The 26,385-nt window shown below is 49.4% G+C and overlaps 1 protein-coding gene across 1 annotated transcript in view; it reads right to left on the reverse strand.

The window, feature by feature from the left end:
* Window positions 1-26,043, reverse strand: part of TMEM238 (transmembrane protein 238) — a 71,855-nt gene extending 45,812 nt beyond the window's left edge. Inside the window, exon 1 of the mRNA XM_073552097.1 lies at window positions 25,530-26,043. Within this exon, the coding sequence (XP_073408198.1) occupies window positions 25,533-26,015 (483 nt within the window). The 5' untranslated portion in view covers window positions 26,016-26,043 and the 3' untranslated portion in view covers window positions 25,530-25,532. The remainder of the gene's footprint in view (window positions 1-25,529) is intronic.
* Between the last annotated feature and the right edge of the window lie 342 nt (window positions 26,044-26,385).

Consider the following 26,385-nt stretch of genomic DNA (forward strand, 5'->3'; position numbering starts at 1 on the left):
AGAATTAGGTCCAGGATTGCAGATCCTCTTGTTCTCTCTTCTACCTTTAGAAAGATAAAGTTGTCAGCAAGGGACAATAAGAATTTTCTGTACCTATTACTTTTGCCTGAGAGAGATTCCCAACAAATATCTGGATAGGTAAAATCTCCCAAGATAACTATGTCATACATTTTTGAAAACAGAGATATCTGATGTAAAAGAGTTCACCCATATCTTCAGTATGCCCAGGTGGCCTCTAGGAAATACTGTAAGGCAGAGGTAGCACTGTACATAGTGATGAGGCTGTGACTAGGGATGAGCGAGTATACTCATTAGGATTCGGTACTCGGCGAGTAATGCGGTACTCGCGGCACTCGAATCCTGGCGAGTATTTCACTACTCGCCTCGCAATATTCGGCACAGCCCGCACAGTCCCTGCACAGCCCAGCACAGTCCCCGCACAGTCTCCGCATAGCCCAGTACAGCCCGGCACAGTCCCTGCACAGTCCCTGCACAGCTCAGCACAGTCCCGCACAGCCCGGCACAGTACCTGCACAGCCCAGCACAGTCCCGCACAGCCCGGCACAGTACCTGCACAGCCCAGCACAGTCATCGCACAGCCCAGCACAGTCATCGCACAGCCCAGCACAGTCCCGCACAGCCCAGCACAGTCCCGCACAGCCCGGTACAGTCCCCGCACAGTACCTGCACAGCCCAGCACAGTCCCGCACAGGCCAGCACAGTCCCCGAACAGCTCAGCACAGTCCCGCAAAGGCCAGCACAGCCCAGCACAGTCCCCGCACAGTACCTGCACAGCCCAGCACAGTCCCGCACAGCCCAGCAGAGTCCCGCACAGCCCGGCACAGTCTCCACACAGTACCTGCACAGCTCAGCACAGTCCCGCACAGGCCAGCACAGCCCGGCACAGTACCTGCACAGCTCAGCACCGCACAGGCCAGCACAGTCCCCGCACAGTACCTGCACAGCCCAGCACAGTACCTGCACAGCCCAGCACAGTCCCGCACAGGCCAGCACAGCTCGGCACAGTCTCCGCACAGTACCTGCAAAGCCCAGCACAGTCCCGCACAGGCCACCACAGTTCCACACAGCCCGGCACAGTCTCCGCACAGTACCTGCACAGCTAAGCAGAGTCATGCACAGTGCTGCACAGTCCGGCACAGCCCAGCACAGTCCCGCACAGCCCGGCAGTCTCCGCACAGTACCTGCACAGCCCAGCATAGTCCCGCACAGTACTGCACAGTCCCCACACAGCCCTGCACAGTCCCGCACAGCCCGGCAAAGTCTCCGCACGGTACCTGCACAGCCCAGCCATGCACAGCGCTGCACAGTACCGCTCAGCCCAGCACAGTCCCGCATAGCCCAGCACAGTCCCGCACAGCCCGGCATAGTACCTGCACAGCTCAGCACAGTCCAGCACAGCCCAGCACAGTCCCCGCACAGTAACTGCACAGGGATGAGCGAGTATACTCATTAGGATTCGGTACTCGGCGAGTAATGCGGTACTCGCGGCACTCGAATCCTGGCGAGTATTTCACTACTCGCCTCGCAATATTCGGCACAGCCCGCACAGTCCCTGCACAGCCCAGCACAGTCCCCGCACAGTCTCCGCATAGCCCAGTACAGCCCGGCACAGTCCCTGCACAGTCCCTGCACAGCTCAGCACAGTCCCGCACAGCCCGGCACAGTACCTGCACAGCCCAGCACAGTCCCGCACAGCCCGGCACAGTACCTGCACAGCCCAGCACAGTCATCGCACAGCCCAGCACAGTCATCGCACAGCCCAGCACAGTCCCGCACAGCCCAGCACAGTCCCGCACAGCCCGGTACAGTCCCCGCACAGTACCTGCACAGCCCAGCACAGTCCCGCACAGGCCAGCACAGTCCCCGAACAGCTCAGCACAGTCCCGCAAAGGCCAGCACAGCCCAGCACAGTCCCCGCACAGTACCTGCACAGCCCAGCACAGTCCCGCACAGCCCAGCAGAGTCCCGCACAGCCCGGCACAGTCTCCACACAGTACCTGCACAGCTCAGCACAGTCCCGCACAGGCCAGCACAGCCCGGCACAGTACCTGCACAGCTCAGCACCGCACAGGCCAGCACAGTCCCCGCACAGTACCTGCACAGCCCAGCACAGTACCTGCACAGCCCAGCACAGTCCCGCACAGGCCAGCACAGCTCGGCACAGTCTCCGCACAGTACCTGCAAAGCCCAGCACAGTCCCGCACAGGCCACCACAGTTCCACACAGCCCGGCACAGTCTCCGCACAGTACCTGCACAGCTAAGCAGAGTCATGCACAGTGCTGCACAGTCCGGCACAGCCCAGCACAGTCCCGCACAGCCCGGCAGTCTCCGCACAGTACCTGCACAGCCCAGCATAGTCCCGCACAGTACTGCACAGTCCCCACACAGCCCTGCACAGTCCCGCACAGCCCGGCAAAGTCTCCGCACGGTACCTGCACAGCCCAGCCATGCACAGCGCTGCACAGTACCGCTCAGCCCAGCACAGTCCCGCATAGCCCAGCACAGTCCCGCACAGCCCGGCATAGTACCTGCACAGCTCAGCACAGTCCAGCACAGCCCAGCACAGTCCCCGCACAGTAACTGCACAGCCCAGCACAGTCCTGAACAGCACTGCACAGTCCCGCACAGCACAGCACAGTCCGGCACAGTCCCCACACAGTACCTGCACAGTTCAGCACAGTCCCACACAGGCCAGTACAGTCCCGCACAGCCCGGCACAGTCTCCGCACAGTACCTGCACAGCTCAGCACCGCACAGGCCAGCACAGCCTAGCACAGTCCCCGCACTGTATCTGCACAGCCCAGCACAGTCCCACACAGGCCAGCACAGTCCCTCACAGCCCGGCACAGTCTCCGCACAGTACTTGCACAGCCCAGCACAGTCACGCACTGGCCAACACAGTCCTCACACAGCCCAGCACAGTCCCACACAGCCTGGCACAGTCACACACAGCCCGGCACAGTCTCCGCGCAGTACCTGCACAGCCCAGCATAGTCCCGCACAGTACTGCACAGTCCCCACACAGCCCAGCACAGTCCCGCGCAGCCCGGCACAGTCCCCGCACAGTCCTCGCATAGCCCAGCACAGTTCCACACAGCCCGGTACAGTCCCCGCACAGTACCTGCACAGCCAAGCACTGTCCCGCACAGGCCAGCACAGTCCTCGCACAGCCCAGCACAGTCCCACACAGCCCAGCACAGTCCCAAACAGCCCGCCACAGTCCCCGCACAGTACTTGCACAGCCCAGCACAGTCCCCGTACAGCCAAGCACAGTCCCGCACAACCCGGCACAGTCTCCGCACAGTACCTGCACAGCTCAGCACAGTCCTGCACAGGCCAGCACAGCCCGGCGCAGTTCCCGCACAGTACCTGCACAGCCTAGCACAGTCCCGCACAGGCCAGCACAGTCCCCATACAGCCCAGCACAGTCCCCACACAGCCCAGCACAGTCCCGCACAGCCCGGTATAGTCTCCGCATGGTACCTGCACAGTCCAGCACAGTCCTACACAGCACTGCACAGTCCCGCTCAGCCCAGGACAGTCGCGCGCAACCCAGCACAGTCCCCGCTCAGTCCCCGCATAGCCCAGCACAGTTCCAGACAGCCCGGCATAGTCCCTGCACAGTACCTGCACAGGCCAGCACAGTCCTCGCACAGCCCAGCACAGTCCTGCACAGGCCAGCACAGTCCCGCACAGCCCAGCACAGTCTCCGCACAGTACCTACACAGCTCAGCACAGTCCTGCACAGGTTAGCATAGCCCAACAAAGTCCCCGCATGGTACCTGCACAGCCCAGCACAGTCTTGCACAGTGCTGCATAGTCCTGCTCAACCCAGCACAGTCCCGCGCTGCCCGGCACAGTCCCCGCATAGCCCAGCACAGTTACACACAGCCCGGCACAGTCCCTGCACAGTACCTGCACCGCCCAGCACAGTCCCGCACAGGCCAGCACAGTCCTCGCACAGCCTAACACTGTCCCGCACAGCCCAGCACAGTCCCGCACAGCCCGGCACGGTCCCAGCACAGTACCTGCACAGCCCAGAACAGTCCCGCAGAGGACAGCACAGTCCCCGCACAGCCCAGCACAGTCCTGCACAGCACGGCACAGTCTCCGCACAGCCCAGCACAGTCCCCGCACAGTACCTGCACAGCCCAGCACAGTCCTGCACAGCGCTGCACAGTCCTGCACAGCCCAACACAGTCCCGCACAGCCCGGCACAGTCCCCGCACAGTACCAGCACAGCACAGTTCCGCACAGGCCAGCACAGTCCCCGCACAGCCCAGCACAGTCCCAAACAGTCTGACACGGTCCCCGCACAGTACCTGCACAGGCCAGCACAGTCCTCGCACAGCCCAGCACAGTCCTCGCACAGTCCCGCACAGCCCAGCACAGTCCCGCACAGCCTGGCACAGTCCCTGGACAGTACCTGCACAGCCCAGCACAGTCCTGCACAGGCCAACACAGTCCTGCACAGCCCGGCACAGTCTCCGCACAGTACCTGCACAGCTCAGCACAGTCCTGCACAGGTTAGCACAGCCCAGCACAGTGCCTGCACAGCCCAGCACAGTCCTGCACCGTGCTGCACAATCCCGCACAGCCTGGCACAGTTTTCGCACGGTACCTGCACAGCCCAGCACAATCCTGCACAGTGCTGCACAGTCCTGCTCAACCCAGCACAGTCCCACGCAGCCAAGCACAGTCCCTGCATAGCCCAACACAGTTCCACAAAGTCCGGCACAGTCCCTGCACAGTACCTGCACAGCCCAGCATAGTCCTGCACAGGCCAGCACAGTCCTCGCACAGCCTAACACTGTCCCACACAGCCCAGCACAGTCCCGCACAGCCAGGCACGGTCCCCGCACAGTACCTGCACAGCCCAGCACAGTCCCGCACAGGACAGCACAGTCCCCGCACAGCCCAGCACAGTCCTGCACAGCCCGGCACAGTCTCCGCACAATACCTGTACTGCTCAGCACAGGCCAGCACAGCGCTGCACAGTTCTGCACAGCCCAACACAGTCCCGCACAGCCCAGCACAGTACCTGCACAGCCCAGCACAGTTACGCGCAGGCCAGCACAGTCCCCGCACAGTCCCACACAGCCCGACACAGTCTCCGCACAATACCTGCACAGCTCAGCACAGGCCAGAACAGCCCAGCACAGTCCCCGCACAGTACCTGCACAGCCCAGCACAGTCCTGCACAGCGCTGCACAGTCCTGCACAGCCCAACACAGTCCCACACAGCCAAGCACATTCCCCGCACAGTACCTGCACAGCCCAGCACAGTTCCGCACAGGCCAGCACAGTCCCCGCACAGCCCAGCACAGTCCCAAACAGCCCGGCACAGTCTCCGCACAATACCTGTACAGCCCAGCACAGTCCCGCACAGCCCAGCACAGTCCCCGCACAGCACCTGCACAGCCCAGCACAGTCCTGCACAGCGCTGCACAGTCCTGCACAGCCCAACACAGTCCCGCACAGCCCGGCACAGTCCCTGCACAGTACCTTCACAGCCCAGGACAGGCCAGCACAGTCCTCGCACAGTCCCGCACAGCCCGGCACAGTCCCCGCACAGTACCTGCACAGCCCAGCACAGTCCTGCACAGGCCAGCACAATCCCGCACAGCCCAGCACAGTCTCCGCACAGTACCTGCACAGCTCAGCACAGTACCTGCACAGCTCAGCACAGTCCTGCACAGGTTAGCACAGCCCAGCACAGTCCCCGCACAGTGTCTGCACAGTGCTGCACAGTCCCGCACAGCCCGGCACAGTCTCTGCACGGTACCTGCACAGCCCAGCACAGTCCTCCACAATGCTGCACAGTCCTGCTCAACCCAGCACAGTCCCGCGCAGCACGGCACAGTCCCCGCATAGCCCAGCACAGTTCTACACAGGCCGGCACAGTCCCTGCACCGTCCCTGCACCGCCCAGCACAGTCCCGCACAGGCCAGCACAGTCCTCGCACAGTACCTGCACAGCCCAGCACATTCCCGCACAGGACAGCACAGTCCCTGCACAGCTCAGCACAGGCCAGCACAGCCCAGCACAGTCCCCGCACACTACCTGCACAGCACAGCACAGTCCTGCACAGCCCGGCACAGTCCCCGCACAGTACCTGCACAGCCCAGCACAGTTCCGCACAGGCCAGCACAGTCCTGAACAGCCCAACACAGTCCCGCACAGCCCGGCACAGTCCCCGCACAGTACCTGCACAGCCCAGCACAGTTCCGCACAGGCCAGCACAGTCCCCGCACAGCCCAGCACAGTTCCACACAGCCCTGCACAGTCTTCGCACAATACGTGCACAGCTCAGCACAGGCCAGCACAGCCCAGCACAGTCCCCGCACAGCACCTGCACAGCCCAGCACAGTCCTGCACAGCCCAGCACAGTCCTGCACAGCCCAGCACAGTCCTGCACAGCACTGCACAGTCTTGCACAGCCCAGCACAGTCCCGCATTGCCCGGCACAGTCCCCGCACAGTACCTGCACAGCCCAGCACAGTTCCGCAAAGGCCAGCACAGTCCCCGCACAGTCCAGCACAGCCCGGCACAGTCTACGCAGAGTACCTGCACAGCTCAGCACCGCACAGCCCAGCACAGTCCCCGCAGAGTACCTACACAGCCCAGCACAGTCCCGCACAAGCCAGTGTTATGAATGAGTCACCAAGGAGGAAAAAAAAAAAAGCAAGCTAAGCCCAGAAAACCGGAGAGGCTGGTAACTAGCGGATTGCAGACCCCTGATCCTATCCACAACAACTAGCAGTAGACGTGGAGCGTGCCTACGGTGGTCCTAGACGCCTCGTCACGGCCGGAGAACTAAATAAGCCTAAAGAAAGAAAGGGAAAATCTAAACTGCCCCAGAGCAGACCCCAAAGCAATAAACATGTGGCTGACCACTACTGTTGCCGTGCGCGCTGGGTTGTGTTCGCCATTTTTTCTGTGTTCACTGTGATGGATTTAGGCTGCTGTGCACACACACAGCGGCCCCGCCCTGCCCCAAGCTTTATTTAATTGTGCACCTGTATCTGAACCTGCATTGCCCTTCATCTATGCTTGCTGGTCAGGCAATGTGTGGAGGCTAAACCTGACACGTCTGTATTCAGACCTGGTTGGCATTCATCCGCACTTGCTTTTTCTGGCATCATGGGAGCGATCCAGAAAAGCTCAGGTACGGATTGCACTTAAAGTGGTCTTGCTTTTAATGTATCTAGGAGGCCGTAATGGCACAGTGTTTATTAAAAACGTAGAGTAGGACCCCCCATATGAGATTGCCTTGGCGCGGCGGGGTGGCTCAATTGAATTGATCAATTTTTTTGCTAAATATCTCATTTTGAATACAGTTAGATGTTATGTGCATATGCACTTTATGGTATGCGTTCTGACCTTGGCAACACTGGCTTCTCTTCTCCTTTTCAAAGCAATAGACAGTCCCCAACATGTATTGTCGGTGAAACGAGATGAAAACACAGACACAGGTAGGAAGATAGGCTGAGCAAACGATGGGGCCCTTGCTAACTAGAAAGGACAGGAAAGAAAAGCTGCTGTCTGCAATCACGCAAAAAACCCTGCCAAAAAGAATGTCCAACACGTATGATAGAAAAAGGCTCTGAAGTCGCTAGACTTCAAATCACTATATCAGCACTCAGGTATATTCTGAAGACAGAGCAAAAGAGATCAACTGATCAGAGACAAAAATGGGGATTCAGCCCAGTCCCAGCCATGGCTGGCTGAACACAAAAACTAAGTAAACCAGACAAAAACTCATATGAACAATAGCAGAGAAAACTTAGCTTTAGGAAGACGGGAACCAAACTGGAAACCAGGAGCCACAGTCAGGAAAAAACACCAGCAAGAATCTAGGGAGTCAGCTGCCTTAAATCCAATCAGAAACTCCTGATGTCAAATCGCAGTCCTCTTCCTCAGGTGGCCGGTCTCTGCCATTTAGATCAGCTTCATTATCTCCCTTCACCAACAGAGGGAGTCCAGATAGAGAACTCACTACTCCTCTGTCAGCACAGCCAGCTCCATAACCCTCACCAGAAGCCAGAGGCAAACCCGAAAATGAGCTCACAACACGTCCGAAGGAGAGTCTGATGTCCCAATAGATGACAAGGAAAACCAGGACACATGGAAGGTATCAGAGGCAGCAAGATCGCCAGGTTTAAGAAGGCACACGTGGGAGACAACGGGAGCGGCAAAACCGCCCGGAGCATAGGTAGAAGTGGAACGCCACGGTGTGTCGGCGGACATTTCCACTCTCTGTTTAAGGAGGCTATCCCGAGCACATGAGGCGCATGCCCGAATATATTTTTTAATGTCCCAAGCCCTATGTGGCCACCAATACGACCCTGCCAGGAGTTTTGTGGTCTGCATGTAGCCACAGTGACCACCCACCCAGGACGCGTGTGCCCAAGTGAGAACCTACGGCTGAAGGTGAGGGGGGACAAAGGCCTTGCCCGGCGGCACAGAGTTTGGCCATTGCGGGGCACCATTATCCAGGGGAACAGGGTGCTGACAGTGGTAGCCGCAAGTGAAGCTTAGTGCCTGTCACGCCTCGAGACTGGCGCGAGACACCTCCATGGGCTCTGGGAGTGAACTCGGGTGGCTCGGGTGATTCCAGAGGTTCAAAGAGGTTGGGAGCCGGAGTAAACCTCCGTCTGGATTGAGCACGCTCCAGCCCGCGCTCTAAGAAATGGAGATCTGTTGTGAGCTCATTTTCTCGTTCACCTTTGATGTCCGATGAACTCCCTCTGCTGGTGAAAGGAGGTGGTGAAACTGATTTGGATGGGAGAAACCTGTCACCTGAACAGGTGGATTGCGATTGAACATCCGGAATCTCTGAGTGGATATAAGAAAGCCGACGCCCTGTAGGGTTGCTGGTGATTTCTCTGCTCTGAGCTCTGGCCTCCAGTTCAGTTCCTGTCTTCTAAAGCTAAGTTTTGCTCTGTTATTGTTCCATGAGATTTTATCTGATTTGCTTAGTTTTGTGTTCTGCCAGCCCCGTCTGGGGCTCTGCTGAATTTCCATTTTTGCCCCTCATCGGTTAAATCTCTTTTGCTCTGTCTTCGGAATGTATCCGAGTGCTGATATAGGGATTTTGAAGTCTAGTGACTTCAGGGCCGTTTTTCCTATCAGACGTGTTGGGACATTTTTGGTAGGGTTTTTGCGGATTGCAGCCAGCATCTTTTCTGTCCTTTCCTATCTGGTTGGTTGGGTCCCATCGTTTGCTCTGCCTGTCTTTCTGTCTGTGTTTTCATCTGTTTTCACCGACAATACATGTTGGGGGCTGTCTATTGCTTTGGGGTCTGCTCTGAGGCAGTTTAGATTTCCCCTTTCTTTCTTTGGGCTTGTTTGGTTCTCCGGCTGTGAGGAGGCATCTAGGACCACCGTGGGAGCGCTCCACGGCTACTGTTAGTTGTTGTGAATAGGATCAGGAGTATGCAATCCGCTAGCTACCAACCTCTCCGGTTTTCTGGACTTAGCTTGCATTTTTGTTTTTTCCTCCTCCGGTGACTCATTCATAACAGAGATCAATACGGGTGGCAATGGCAATCAGCTCCTCCAGACTTGCAGGAACCTCTCTGGTAGATAGAGCATCCTTAACATGCTCAGTTAAACCTCTCCAAAACACAGGGATGAGGGCTCTATCAGACCACTCCAGCTCGGAAGCCAGTGTCCGAAAATGAATGGCAGACTGGCTGACCGAGAGGGATCCCTGAGTTAGTGCAAGGATCTGAAGAGAGGTATCATGCATGACCTGTGGTCCCAGGAAAACCTGCTTGATAGATGTTAAGAACTGAGCAGCGGTCCGAACCTCAGGGTCACCACGCTCCCACAGTGGCGTGGCCCACTCCAACACCCTGCCCGACAGAAGGGAAATAATAAACCCCACCTTAGCCCACTCCGTAGGGAATCGCGCAGCCAGTAACTCCAGCTGGATAGAGCACTGGCTCACGAAACCCCTACAGGAGGCGCAATCGCCAGAAAATTTATCAGGCAACGGGAGGCGGGAAACTGTCGGCGCAGGAGAGGACATGGACATACGTGAAACCTGCTCTGCGATCGCCTGTACAGGAGCCTCCGAAGACTTCGCCGCTGAGATAACACTCTCAAGAACAACCAGCCGGCCCTCTAGCTGGTGAATGCTAGGAGTTGCTGCTGATCTGCCATCACTAGCCAGACCCTGACGTTAGTATAATGTTAGGAACGGCGGAACGCACTAAAGGAAAATAAATAATAAAGTGCGTTCACCGCTCGGGCTCCACCGTGCAGTAGATGTTACACTGCTGCTAAGTAATGACAGACGAGCAATATGGTGGTATAATGCGCACTGGTTAGACTTCACCCGAAGTGCGCAAAATGGGCTCTGTTCACACACAGAGGCGCCGCAACATAAACATACGAAAACGCTGAGCCTGTTAGTGTCACAGACCACAGGGAAATGCACACACGGTGTCTGGTTACAGAAGCAGGACCCAAGGCAGAGGAGCTGTGTCCATCTAGACCTACTGTGTGTGCGACGTCGCTACTGCGGATGCCAAGGAGGGCTGCAACTGCAGCATGGCATAGGGCACGGCCGCTAGTCAACAAAGCTAGGAAGCAGGTGCAATGTCGGACACTAGAGTAGAGATGCGGTGTGCACAGTGGCCTAAGGCTTGCCACTGACTGGCGCTGACTGCTGCACTAATTCCCTATCCACATGCGTAATATCAGAGGGAAGGGGTTTCAAATGAGTCAGTCACCAGAGTCATACATCCGTCACCATTCACACATTAACCTGAAAAGTCTATACTAGCGCATGGCCGAACGGTCATGCATGCTTTTTATAGCCGTGCAGGACCTTCCAGATCTCTGAGATGGACCAACGAGATCTGGAGCAGGACCTGGGCACATGACTCCCGATCTCCAATGGGAGATCGCCTCGTGAGCATGCCCAGTAGGAGCACAGAGGAATTTAGTCTCTGGAGCGGTCTGCTGCAAAGTAATCTTCTCTGCAGTAGATAGACAGCAGGAGACCGCAGAATGTGAGGCTCTGGTTTCAGGCAGAGCAGACGCAGAACCCAGACGTCTAACACATGGTCCAGTAGGCATGGCCAGGGCAGTTAAGTTTCCATCACTGCGCACTGGGTTAATGTGGTGGATGCAGGGTCCACAGGGGACAGCGGCAGTGGAACAGTGCTGCCTAGCCCACGGTATAGGAAACAGTTGGCTGTAGACTTTTGACCTTCCTCCTCCTCCATAAGCGAAAGCTCGTCCACAGAGCACAGTTGCACAAGCACTCCATCCGCAGCTGGCAGTGTTGCACACGAGGTGTCCCACTATCGAACAGCTAGTGGCAAACTGTGTTAAAGATTATGTCTTTGGGCGACAATAGACACACCGCGGAGGTACTGGCCGACTATTTGCATATTTGCAGCGACAAACTGAGTCATGGCTGGGCAGTCTACATCTTGAGCAAGGCAAGGTAGTCAGTGATAGCGGCAGTAATTTTGTGGCAGCCATAGCCCTTGCAAAACTCACACACATACCTTGCCTGACTCACACTTTGAACCTGGTGGTGCAGTGCTTCCATAATAATTATCCGGAGTTAACATCCCTGCTCCATAAGGTGCGAGGACTGTGTTCGCACATCCGTCGCTCAGCCGTACACTCCAGTCGTATGCAGAATCTGCAGCGATTGTTCCACCTCCCAAAAAAACGCCTAATCATAGACGTTGCAACAAGGTGGAACTCCACCCTGCACATGGTTGAGAGGCTCTGCGAACAGAGGCAGGCTGTAATGCATTTGTGGGAGGATACACGGGCAGGCAGTTTGAGGGAAGCCATGGAATTGTCGGGTGTGCAGTGGTCAAAGCTGAAAGACCTCTGTAAAGTCCTTCAGTGTTTTGAGGAATGCACATGGCTGGTAAGCGCAGACGATGCCATCATAAGCATGAGCATCCCACTTATGCGTCTGCTCATGCAAGGTTTGATGCACATTAAGGATCTGGCATCTGCAGAAGAGGAGGAGGAACAGGAGGAGGAGGATGAGGGAAGCCTTGCTGACAGTCAGTCATTGTCTGGTCAGGGAACTGTCCTGGACGAGGTTGAGGAAGAAGAGGAAGAGGAGGAGGAGGAGGAGGATGAGGGTGATGATTATTTTGGGCAGGAGGATGCTTCTCAGGGGACAAGAGAAAATGTTGGCGTTCCAAGGTCAGGTACAGGGTTTGTGCGTGACTGTAGGGATGTGGATTTGCCAGAAAGTGCTCCTCCACCCAGCAGTGGCAGTGCATTATTGACACCTGGAACATTTGCCCACATGTGCGATTATGCCTTGCGGATCCTAAAAAGGGACCCCTATATTGCCAAAATGATGAAGGATGATGACTACTGGCTGGCCAGCATTCACGATTCAAGCTAAAAAAGGCAAATTGCACAACATCATGCCACAGGAGAACCTAGAGATAATATTGGCTAACAAACAAGCAACTCTGGTAAACCATTTGTTTAAGGCTTTCCCAGCACACAGCAGCGGTTCCTGTTCTCCCACGAGCCGTAGTGGGCAAAATGGAAGAGGTGTTCATGGTGCACACAGCCGAAGTGGCATTGGAGACAGGGGCTTCAAGACCATGCTGTGGACTGATTTCTCAAGTACCGCTCACACGACTGCTAATACTGCATCGATTAAAAGTGACAGGAGACAGCAGTTGTCAACTACGGTTACAAACTTCTTCTCCTCCTATATTGATGTTCTCCCTCACAGGTCATTCCCCTTTGACTATTGGGCCTCTAAACTGGACACCTGGCCTGAATTGGCACAATATACCTTACAGGAGCTCGCTTGCCCTGCTGCTAGTGTGTTATCTGAAAGAGTCTTCAGTGCTGCTGGATCAATCCTGACAGAAAAAAGGACCCGTCTGTCGACCCAAAATGTTGATGATCTAACATTCATTAAAATGAACCATGCATGGGTTTCAAAGGATTTTGTCCAACCTTCCCCTGATGAGACATAGGTTGCCAGAAAACTGCCTCGCTTTTGTACTCCTCTTCCTCGGACTTGCCCAATTCCGCCATTTGCAGCTGCTGAATGTCCAGCCTACACATCAACATATGCATTTTTTAAACCTCCCTAACTGGGCTGCCCACCCCCCAAGGGCTGGGGTCAGCACCTGGTGCAACCCGGCAAGTGCCGTTGCTCTGAAAAGGTGGATGGGCCCACTGATGGCCGACGGCACTGGCACCGGGCCCCTCATAGTACAATACAGTGTCTCTGATGGTGGGGGGGTCCCACTCGCCGTCAGACACACCAGCGTACTATGAGGGGCCCTGTGCCAGTACCATCGACCACGAGTGTGCCCCCCCTGCTTGTTCATGGCCACAGCACTTGCAAGTTGCAATACTTACCTCTCCGTGCTCCACCGCTGTGTAGTCTGGGCAGTTAAATCCTTCACAGGGACGGCCACTAGAAATTTGGTGTATTGATCGATGATGGTTAAGATGTAGCTATGGCCTGTCCTGCTGGCCTCTACCTTCAGATGATCAATGGCTATCATTTGTAATGGACGTCAACCTACAAGCGGATGCAGTGGTGCTTTATGATCACCTTTCACAGTTGTGATAGTCACAGATGTGTGACATTCCTGCCACCATTTTTCAATGTCTCCTCATGCCAATCCAATAGAATCGCCTACGGCCTGTGGCTTCTGTCTTTTGCACTCGAAAATGACCAGACACAGGCAGTTAGGACCATGTCTACATCTCTCCCTGTGATCACAATTTGATGGAGACGAGTAACGGTGATGTGATCCACACTACTGCGATAAAGCAATCCTTTCTTCACAAAGAACTGTTTTCGCTGTCTCCACAGACACAGTAATTGAGGGTCTGCATCGCCTCTGCAAACACTCAACTTTCCGTCTGTACTTGTATCCATGTAGTTTCCAGTAGCGGAGAGTCTGGACTGGCTTACTGAGATTGAAATATATACGAAGATTTAAATGTACCACAACACTGTATACTGTTGTACGCTTCGAATACCTTTCCCTTTTTCTAATTTTTAAATTCTGGTGTAATACATAGTGAGCCTGTGAGTGTCTGTGCCTGACTCCGGAAGTTTGGACGGAAATTTACAATTACCCCTAGACTGGATACACCTGGTAGGTGCTGATACAGTACCTTTGTTCTAAATTTTTTATTACGGTATCATCCATAGTGTGTGAGCGTCTGTGGTTTACGCCTTCTATATATGCGGTGAATCGGAGATACCAATTGTTACCCTATACTCGATACAGCTTGTATCCTGTTATACAGTACCTTTGTTCGTCATTTAGTATTACGGTAAAAACCATACTGAGTAAGCGTCTGAGAGTGACTACGGGACTATGAATACGGAGATTTCAATTGTACCCTATAATATATATTCTTGCTATCTTGCTATCCAGTACCTTTTTACAACATTTTTTATTATGGTCAAACCCAGACTGAGTGAGCGTCTGAGAGTGACTCCGGAAATATATACCGAGATTTTAAATTTGGCCAACACTGCATACAGCTGTACGCTTCTGATACAGTAGCCTTTTTTGCTATTTAGATTCTGGTGTAATTCATAATGAGCCTGTGAACGTCTGTCTGTTACTCCGGCAATATATTTGGAGCTTTAAGATTACCCCAACACTGTATACCACTTTACGCTTGTGTTACATTACCCATTTACAGCTTTTCATATTCTTGTGTAATCCATACTGGGCCTGAGAGCGTTTGTTTCTGCCTCTTGAAATATATACAAAGATTCAGAATGTTTACACTGTACTGTATATACCTTGTATCTGATGATACTGTACCCTTTTTCAACATTTTATTTTATTGTGTAATCCATACTGAGCCTGTGAGAGTCTGTGTATGACTCATGAAATATATACGGAGATTTACTGTTATCCCTAGACTGTATAGAGCTGTATGCTTCTGATACAGTACCATATATTTTCTGGTATTTTGGGTCCATTTTCCAAAACATAAGGACGTATGGTGGAAGAGGACGCAGACGTGGGCGTGGGGGGCCACCTGTTACTGATGATGGTGGTGGTGCATCTGCTGGTAGTGCCAAAAACACAATAGCAGCTAAGGCAGGAGGTGTTGAGCCTGCATCATGGTGTAGCTCCGGAAGGCCTGTAAGACTCCCTTTTCTGGGAGCAGGTAGACTGTTTTTAAAGCCGGAGTATCAGGAACTGCTTTTGGCTTACATTGCTGAAACAGCCTCCAGCTCTATCGCCTCCTCTTCTGAAGTTTCAAAAAATGCAAGCACTGAGTCGTCAGTGCAGGCTTCTGGTCAGGAGCAACCCCTTTCATTGTGTCCTTCACCCACACCAAAAGTGAAGGATGCGGCAGCACACACTTCAGATTACTCCATGGAGCTCTTTTCACATACCATGCCTGGGTTCATTAAAAATGGGGCCCATCATATACTGGAGCATTCCAAATGGGGGACATCAGACACTGGAGCAGCATTTATGGGGCCCATTATACACTGGAGCATTAGAAACAGAGCCCATTATATATGGAGCATTATTAAGGCCCATCATACACTGGTGCATCATCCATGAGGCCCATCATATACTGGAGCATTCCAAATGGGGGACATCAGACACTGGAGCAGCATTTACGGGGCCCATTATACACTGGAGCATTAGAAATGGAGCCCATTATATATGGAGCATTATTAAGGCCCATCATACACTGGTGCATCATCCATGAGACCCATCATATACTGGAGCATTCCAAATGGGGGACATCAGACACTGGAGCAGCATTTACGGGGCCCATTATACACTAGAGCATTAGAAATGGAGCTGTCATGGTTTGCTCAGCTTGTGGGATTAGGTAGTTCAGAGGTTAATGTGGACGGCCTCACTCTGAGATTCTGGGAGGCTTTTTATAGCCTTATTGTGGGCTGAATCCTTGTCGCTTATACTCAGACCCTTGGCCGAGTGTGTGACCCTGGTGTGCTTAGTGACTGTGAGACTTTATACTTGTTTGGTTTTGATCTGGTTCTGTCCCTATTACGAGTTCTGCCTGTCCCCTTTGTACTGCTCTGCTATCTCCGTGTATGACTCTTTTGCCTCGGACCTGACTACGCTCTGATTTCCCCTCTTGTACTGCGTTGCTATCTCGGTGTATGATTCTTTGCATACGTTCTGACTAATCTCTGCTTGACCCTCTGGTACCGCGCCAACCTCTCCGTGTATGACCCCTCATTTGTCTGACCTGCATTTCCCTCGCCACTACTACAGAATCCCTATAGTAGAATCCTACGGTCATCTCCAGCAGTGGGACGCTAAGCCCCGCTCACTGTGGTCACATGATCGTAGGTCCTTGTACTCCTTTCTACCTTTAGTGTCGCAGGTACTATTCTCGGAACTTATCCTGCAGTTTCAGACCCCGGGCCCTCCCGTAGTCTGGGTGAGTTACCCTGCTCAGCCGCGGCAGTCTGCCAGCGCTGACAGCATCCTGATAGGAGCCCATTATATATGGAGCATTATTAGGGCCCATCATACACTGGAGCATCATCCATGACGCCTATCATATACTGGAGCATTCCAAATGGGGGACATCAGACACTGGAGCAGCATTTACGGGGCCCATTATACACTGGAGCATTACAAATGGAGCCCATTATATATGGAGCAATATTAGGGCCCATCACACACTGGAGCATCATCCATGAGGCCCATCATATACTGGAGCATTCCAAATGGGGGACATCAGACACTGGAGCAGCATTTACAGGGGCCCATTATAAAGTGGAGCATTAGAAATAGAGCCCATTATATATGGAGCATTATTTGGGCCCATAATACACTGGAGCATCGTCCATAGGGACCATCATATACTGTAGCATTATGTGGAGCTCATCATATACTGTATGGAACATTATATGTGACAAATTATTCTGTATGGAGAAATATATGGGGCTCATTATTCTGCATGGCGCACAATGTGGTGGCCATAATACTGTATGGAGTAATATACTGTCCTTTTTTTGAGCTATTGTACAATTTAAAATAGATCAGTAATGTAAGCAGTGAAGTATGTGTCATTGTACTATACCTACAGTGGGGCAAAAAAGTATTTAGTCAGTCAGCAATAGTGCAAGTTCCACCACTTAAAAAGATGAGAGGCGTCTGTAATTTACATCATAGGTAGACCTCAACTATGGGAGACAAACAGAAAAAAAAATCCAGAAAATCACATTGTCTGTTTTTTTTCCATTTTATTTGCATATTATGGTGGAAAATAAGTATTTGGTCAGAAACAAGCAATCAAGATTTCTGGCTCTCACAGACCTGTAACTTCTTCTTTAAGAGTCTCCTCTTTCCTCCACTCATTACCTGTAGTAATGGCACCGGTTTAAACTTGTTATCAGTATAAAAAGACACCTGTGCACACCCTCAAACAGTCTGACTCCAAACTCCACTATGGTGAAGACCAAAGAGCTGTCAAAGGACACCAGAAACAAAATTGTAGCCCTGCACCAGGCTGGGAAGACTGAATCTGCAATAGCCAACCAGCTTGGAGTGAAGAAATCAACTGTGGGAGCTATAATTAGAAAATGGAAGACATACAAGACCACTGATAATCTCCCTCGATCTGGTGCTCCACGCAAAATCCCACCCCGTGGGGTCAGAATGATCACAAAAACGGTGAGCAAAAATCCCAGAACCACGCGGGGGGACCTAGTGAATGAACTGCAGAGAGCTGGGACCAATGTAACAAGGCCTACCATAAGTAACACACTACGCCACCATGGACTCAGATCCTGCAGTGCCAGACGTGTCCCACTGCTTAAGCCTGTACATGTCCGGGCCCGTCTCAAGTTTGCTAGAGAGCATTTGGATGATCCAGAGGAGTTTTGGGAGAATGTCCTATGGTCTGATGAAACCAAACTGGAACTGTTTGGTAGAAACACAACTTGTCGTGTTTGGAGGAAAAAGAATACTGAGTTGCATCCATCAAACACCATACCTACTGTAAAGCATGGTGGTGGAAACATCATGCTTTGGGGCTGTTTCTCTGCAAAGGGGCCAGGACGACTGATCCGGGTACATGAAAGAATGAATGGGGCCATGTATCGTGAGATTTTGAGTGCAAACCTCCTTCCATCAGCAAGGGCATTGAAGATGAAATGTGGCTGGGTCTTTCAACATGACAATGATCCAAAGCACACCGCCAGGGCAACGAAGGAGTGGCTTCGTAAGAAGCATTTCAAGGTCCTGGAGTGGCCTAGCCAATCTCCAGATCTCAACCCTATAGAAAACCTTTGGAGGGAGTTGAAAGTCCGTGTTGCCAAGCGAAAAGCCAAAAACATCACTGCTCTAGAGGAGATCTGCATGGAGGAATGGGCCAACATACCAACAACAGTGTGTGGCAACCTTGTGAAGACTTACAGAAAACGTTTGACCTCTGTCATTGCCAACAAAGGATATATCACAAAGTATTGAGATGAAATTTTGTTTCTGACCAAATACTTATTTTCCACCATAATATGCAAATAAAATGAAAAAAAACAGACAATGTGATTTTCTGGATTTTTTTTCCTCAGTTTGTCTCCCATAGTTGAGGTCTACCTATGATGTAAATTACAGACGCCTCTCATCTTTTTAAGTGGTAGAACTTGCACTATTGCTGACTGACTAAATACTTTTTTGCCCCACTGTATATTTCTGTGCCGTATCGGAGCATCATGAGTTGTGGAATGTGTTAAAGGGGCGCACTGACACTCTTTAGCCCAGGGCACACAAAAACCTGGAGCCAGCCCTACCCCCCCACAACTTTAGCCAAATAACCCCCAGTTTTCAATGCGTAACTATTATCATGAAGTAAATTAAGGTTGACAAGCTTCAGTAATAAGAATTGATGTTTTTGGCATTGAAATGGCCACTGTAGGTGTCTTTAATGTCCTCCACTCCCTGCCGACTTTGCTTCCCCATTGACTTGCATTGGGTGTCATGTTTCAGTCGGCCTCTGACTTTTCCCTATAGTTGGCTGATTTCGTTCGACCCGACTTTTGCGAAAGTCGGGTTTCATGAAACCCGACTCGACCCTAATAAAGGCAAAGTCGCTCATCTCTAGTCAACACCCATCTTGAAAAGTTTCCCCCCTCCCATATACTAATGTGCCACAAACAGGAAGTTGATATCACCAACCTTTCCCATTTTATTTAGGTGTATCCATATAAATGGCCCACCCTCTATATATGTGTGTGTGTATGCTTTGAAGAATATTTCGTTTGAAAACGATGTGTAAATGATAGAGAATAGCTGTATGTAACAGCTCATGTTAAAATCACATTGTAAGTGAATAGAAATCACACTGCTTTCGGATGTAAATCGGATGCAAGGTGTGAAAAATCAGATTGCACTTGCATAAAAAACGCATGACACTTGCATTACACTCGTCTGACCCTTCTGCATCAAAATTGGACTGATTTCAAAATCTCTAAAGTGTCTCCAGCCATCCTGAAGACTGCAGGTAGATTGCAGATTGCAGAGTTACAGTAGGTCGGGGTCAGACTAGCGTATGGAAGCCGATGTGAGAGCATTGGATGCAATATGCTATTGACCCTTGGCTCCTGCTCTGCTGCAAACAGGAGCATATTGTCATGCATCTGTGCTCCGAGCCTCTCGCACAGAGGATCAGAGCACAGCTGTGGAGGAGGCAGAAAAATTAATTTTTCCATCTCCTCCATTGCCGGCATCAGTGTATATCGCACATCACTCAGATGATATCCGAGTGATGCGCGTTGTCTCACTCGCACCCATCGGCTTATATGGGTGTGAGTGAGCCGAGACTCGGCCGAGTGTCCGAGTGTCGGTGACAATCACAGCATGCTGCAATTTCACTCGCACGTTGAAAACGGCCGAGAAAAAAAACGCTGATGGGAGCTGCCCCATACAGTTGTGGCCAAAAGTATTGACACCCCTGCAATTTTGTCAGATAATACTCAGTTTCTTCCTGAAAATGATTGCGAACACAAATTCTTTGGTATTATTATCTTCATTTAATTTGTCTTAAATGAAAAAACACAAAAGAGAATGAAACAAAGAGCAAAACATTGATCATTTCACATAAAACTCCAATAATGGACTAGACAAAAGTATTGGCACCCTCCGCCTAATACTTGGTTTCACAACCTTTAGCCAAAATAACTGCGACCAACCTCTTCCGGTAACCATCAATGAGTTTCCTACAATGCTCTGCTGGAATTTTAGACCATTCTATTTGGCAAACTATGCCAGGTACCTGATATTAGAAGGGTGCCTTCTCCAAACTGCCATTTTTAGATCTCTCCACAGGTGTTCTATGGGATTCAGGTCTGGACTCATTGCTGGCCACCTTAGAAGTCTCCAGTGCTTTCTCTCAAACCATTTTTTAGTGCTTTTTGAAGTGTATTTTGGGTCATTGTCCTGCTGGAAGACCCATGACCTCTGAGGGAGACCCAGCTTTCTCACACTGGGCCCTACATTATGCTGCAAAATTTGTTGGTAGTCTTCAGACTTCATAATGCCATGCACACGTTCAAGCAGTCCAGTGCCAGAGGCAGCAAAGCAAACCCAAAACATCAGGGAACCTCCACCATGTTTGACTGTAGGGACTGTGTTTTTTTCTTTGAATGCCTCTTTTTTTTTTCCTGTAAACTCTATGTTGATGCCTTTGCCCAAAAAGCTCTACTTTTGTCTCATCTGACCAGAGAACATTCTTCCTAAACGCTTTAGGCTTTTTCAGGTAAGTTTTGGCAAACTCCAGCCTGGCTTTTTTATGTCTCGGGGTAAGAAGTGGGGTCTTCCTGGGTCTCCTACCATACAGTCCCTTTTCATTCAGACGCTAACGGATAGTACGGGTTGACACTGTTGTACCCTCGGACTGCAGGGCAGCTTGAACTTGTTTGGATGTTAGTCGAGGTTCTTTATCCAACATCCGCACAATCTTGCATTGAAATCTCTTGTCAATTTTTCTTTTCCGTCCACATCTAGGGAGGTTAGCCACAGTGCCATGGGCTTTAAACTTCTTGATGACACTGCGCACGGTAGACACAGGAACATTCAGGTCTTTGGAGATGGACTTGTAGCCTTGAGATTGCTCATGCTTCCTCACAATTTGATTTCTCAAGTCCTCAGACAGTTCTTTGGTCTTCTTTCTTTTCTCCATGCTCAATGTGGTACACACAAGGACACAGGACAGAGGTTGAGTCAACTTTAATCCATGTCAACTGGCTGCAAGTGTGATTTAGCTATTGCCAACACCTGTTAGGTGCCACAGGTAAGTTACAGGTGCTGTTAATTACACAAATTAGAGAAGCATCACATGATTTTTCGAACAGTGCCAATACTTTTGTCCACCCTCTTTTTTATGTTTGGTGTGGAATTATATCCAATTTGGATTTAGGACAATTCTTTTTGTGTTTTTTCATTTAAGACAAATTAAATGAAGATAATAATACCAAAGAATTTGTGTTAATACTCAGTTTCTTCCTGAAAATGATTGCAATCTGACAAAATTGCAGGGGTGTCAATACTTTTGGCCACAACTGTAGATGAATACTGGTCCGAGTGCTATGTGATGTTTTAACACATAATCCTCGTCCGTATTCATTGCTATTGTGAACCCGGCCTTACTGAAGACTGCAGGTAGATTATGGGATGGGACTATGAAGAAGGCGGGTTCTACCGCTGAAACGCGTAGTCCTATCTGCACGACTTTCCTGCGTTATTGCTGTTTTGAACTGCTTGGACCATTGCATTTTAATGGATTTATGAATAAAAAGAAAAAATTTTTTAACAGCATCCTGGATTGCTCACGTTATTGCTGGACTTTGCTTTGTCGTTGTTCATATATATATATATATATATATATATATATATACACATTTCATAGTTCTACTTAGCAGAATAGCCACTAAATCAATTACCAACTTCTGTGAAATCATTCCAAAACTCGACATGAAATGACACATGGTTTACATACAGTAAACCATTTCATTTCATTTAGTTTTTTATATGCCTTTGACTAATAATTAGATTAGGCTATGGGTGTAAAATTTGAGACATCTAGGTGTTAAAGTAAGAGGTTACCTTGAGAGGGACCATTGTTTTTGTCCCCCCCCAGCTACAAAGATCTGCCCGCAGACACCCCAGAGAAGGTGCAACAATAAGATTCACCTTTTCTGGCCCTTAGCCTCTCTATTCCCATTGCCCTGTAGTGGTGGCTGATGGGTTAATAATAATGGGTTTATGTCACCTTGCTATTGGAAGGTGACATTAAGCCGGATTAAGCCGGACACCTCTCCATTATTAACGCTAGCATAGTAAAGGGTTAAAAAAAACACACACAGACATTAATTAAAAATTCTTTTAATGAAATAAACACAACAAGTTATTGACCAAATTTATTCATCTGCTATTCCAAAAAAAAGCCATGGTAAAAAAATAAAATAAAAAAGCAACAATATACTTACCTCTCTGCGGCTCAGTCAGGTCTCCTGCTGCAATCCATCAGATGGAGTTAATTGGTTTACAATGGGACCAGTGCTAATGTGACCGGCCCCGCTGTAACCTACTGCCAAAATGAATTAGCTGACATCAGTGAGGCTGTGCAGAATCCCCTGCCTGACCTGAAGTGAACTGATGAGTGTGGGCAAAAGTTCAGAAACTTTCTCATGCTCATTAATTCATTTCCGGTCAGCCAGGGAGGCTGCGCAGAGATGAACTAATTCAATCTGGCAGTGGTTCTCAGCGGGGCCAGTCGCATTAGCACCGGTCCCGTTGTAAACCAGTTAACCCCTTCTGATGGATTGCAGCAGAGGCCTTACTGATCAGCAGAGAGGTAAGTATATTGTTGCTATTTTATCTTATTTTTTAAACAGATCCATGGCTTTATTTGGAATAGCAGATGAATAAATTTTGTCAAATACTTGTGTTTATTTCATTCAAATAATTTTTAATTAATGTCTGTGTGTGTTTTGGTCAATGCTGTTATCTGTGTGACAACAGGGGAAACAACTGGTAGGGCCCTTTAAGGTTCCTGAAGGTGTGAAAATGACCTCTGCAAAGTATATAAAGTTTCTGACTGACAACTTTCTTCCATGGTATATAGGAGCAAAATCATCTTCATGCATGACAATGAACCATCTCATGCTGCAAAGAATGCCTCTGAGTCTTTGGCTGCTATGGGCAAAACGGAGAAAAATTCATGCTGTGGCCACCATCTTCCCCTGTCATAAACCCTATAGAGAATCTTTGGAGTATCATCAAGCAAAATATCTATGAGGGTGGGAGGTAGTTCACATCAAAACAGCAGTTCTGGGAGGCTATTCTGACTTCATTCAAAGAAATACAAGCAGAAACTCTCCAAAAACTCACAAGTTCAATGGATGCAAGAATTGTGAAGGTGATAACAAAGAAGGGTTCCTATGTTAGCATGTAACTTGGCCTGTTAGGATGTTTTGGAGTTAAATAGCTTTTTTGTTCAGTGAATGTGACCTCCTAATGCTGCAAATTCCACAAATGAGCATTTTCAGTCCTTTAAAACATATCAAATATTTAGAAATTCTACTGTGCCTAATAATTTGGAACAGTGCATTTTGAGTTTTTACTCATTTTGGAGATTATACTGTTATCATTGGGAGGTTTCTTCAATAAAATTCGATGTATACTCTAACGGGTGATGACTTTTATTAGACTGACTATCATTTGCACCGACCATTTAGGAAAATCAGAGAAAAACATCATTTGCATAATAATTTGGAACATGGTGTATGTATTCTATGTTTCTATATCTATTCTTTTGTTTGTGTTTTATCCTGTCATATGGATCCATTATTTGTCCATTTTGCAAGCCGGTGAGAAAATCTCGGCATACGGATGCCATACGGATGTTTACATGCGCAAAAAACACAGCCACACCTTGCCAACGGATGACATACAGATCACTGTTCAGGGAACTTTTCTGCGTATTACGACCGTAAAATACGGTCCGCATTTTTACATGTTGTGTCTGACTCCGCAGGCACACTGGAGACTCAAGCACTGGAAGTTGCAGGCATGTAGAAAGCGTCATGAATATTGGGAACAGGTTGCAGACAGAACTCAGGAGTAACAAGAGAAATAGGAGACTGTAGCCAGTTAGCAGTGGTACTGAAAGTTGTAGACATGTAATTCAGGTATTGGAAACCACAGGCGTTTTGGAGACTGGACAGGAATTGTGCACAGACAAACTAAATACATACTAGAAAGTATTACTACCAAGAACCGGGTGTATGTCTTGGGAGGCCTTACATAGGCCTAGGAAATAAATGCATGGGTGCATGCCGGGCTAGTTGCAAAGCCTAATGTGGAGCCCAATAAAGTCTAGCAGACCAGGTTGAGGGAAGCAAAGTATGGATCTGAGACAAGTGTGGAACATTCTTACTGAATTGGACCTACAGTGCCTTGCGAAAGTATTTGGTCCCCTGGAACTTTTCAACCTTTTCCCACATATCATGCTTCAAACAAGATACCAAATGTTAATTTTTGGTTTAGAATCAACAACAAGTGGGACACAATTGTGAAGTTAAACGAAATGTATTGGCTATTTTTAATTTTTTTATTCTTAATCATTTTATTATTCGGCCCCTTTAACTTAATACTTTGTTGCGCCTCCTTTTGCTGCGATTACAGCTGCAAGTCGCTTGTGGTATGTCTCTATCAGTTTTGTACATCGAGAGACTGAAATTCTTGCCCATTCAAGGCACTGTAAGCATACACAGAAAAAGCATACATGTCTACATTTGATCCGTGTTTGCATAAAGCCCCAAGTCTATAGCTCCATGGAAAATTTGAACAGCTGATCAACCAGCTTCAGGATTTTTTGCCTATGGGAAAAATTGGTAAAAAACTGAAGATAAAAACTAACAAACTGACCAAACACTGATGAAAATCTCTTCCAAAATGCTGATGACAATGTGGCATTTTTGCATGTATGCAAAATCCCTGCCCCTAGTTTTATACTTACCAACCATCATTTTCATCAGCTCCTGTTGGTCTCTAGGAGTTTGTGACTTGCCAGATCACTCCAGTGTTACTGGATGATCCGGAAGTCAATGCTCAATGTTAGTCTATGAGAGCTGGAATGAGGGTCTCAGACTCGCATTGAGAGCTTGAGACTGTTATGTCTAACTTTCATTCAGTCAGAAGTTGCAGTTAAAAGATGGCAGCGTAGGATCTGAGTGGTGTGAGGAAGAGCTGAAGATAGTGTAGGGTCAGTGAAATTGCATTAGTGACACCACTCTAGCACTGAAATATTAAAAAAAGCTGGAGAGGAGTTTTAAATACAGTTGGTGTAAGCTTCCAACTTTTACTTGCCTACATGCCAGTACAGATGATCTACATTTATCCTTCCAATGTATAAAGCAAACAGTATGTCACAAATATCTTAAATGTCAAAAACACACATCTATAATTCTACAAGAAAAGAGGACATTATAAAACAAGATACTCACAAATTAAAATTTATCTTCGAGTTCCATTTTAAGAACTTTTGGTTTTGAAAGCTGAAGAGAGGTCACCTTTTCTGCTCCCTCTTGTCTGACATTAAGCCATTTTCTGTTTCCATGGTTTGTATCTCGGTGAGAAAGATGGCGAGAGATTTTGCGTGCTAAGTTGGCCAAGGTTCCACTTTTGATACTGTAATCCTGCTGCAAATCTTCCAATGATATTTCAATGTTCCCTGTATACCAAAATATCCAGCCAATCAAACTCAGAAAGACAAGAATTGCTCCGGTATAAATCAACAGGTCACCATAATCTTGGTTATTAAGTTTCAGTTCTGCAAAGATCCCAACAAGCAGTGAAGTTAGTCCAATTAAATCCATCAAAATAGCAAACAGGAGAGCAAGTCGGCAGCGCTCTAAAGCCATTTTGCCTGAATTACTATCTGGAAAAATCTGTAAACACAGGGAGGGTGGACACAAAGAAGCAAGCCACATTAGACTTTGAAAAAAAAAGGAGAACTTGTCCAACTGGTTTCAGGAAGAAAAAGGAGGAGGTGTAAAGATCAGTTTTCATTTTATCCTTTTTGTTAACCTATTCCTGCTTTTACAGGTAGGCTTAAACAAAACACCTCAGGGTTTTACACAGGAAGACTAAGTAAAATGTTTGCTTTTAAGGTTGTTGAAACAAGGAGAGAAAAAAAATTAATAAGATTATTTACTTTTCATGTTTTTTTATTGAGTAAACTCTCACCTATTTTGGTGCCTCGTGTTTCTGAAAATTTCACACATTTTGCAGTCAGGAGGCATTTACCTTTTTTTACAAAAATGACTAAAAGATTAATTAAAAACAATATATGTGATGTAC

Source organism: Dendrobates tinctorius, unplaced genomic scaffold, assembly GCF_039654945.1.
Source record: "Dendrobates tinctorius isolate UK_male_01 unplaced genomic scaffold, ASM3965494v1 ptg000184l, whole genome shotgun sequence".
Lineage (NCBI taxonomy): Eukaryota > Metazoa > Chordata > Amphibia > Anura > Dendrobatidae > Dendrobates > Dendrobates tinctorius.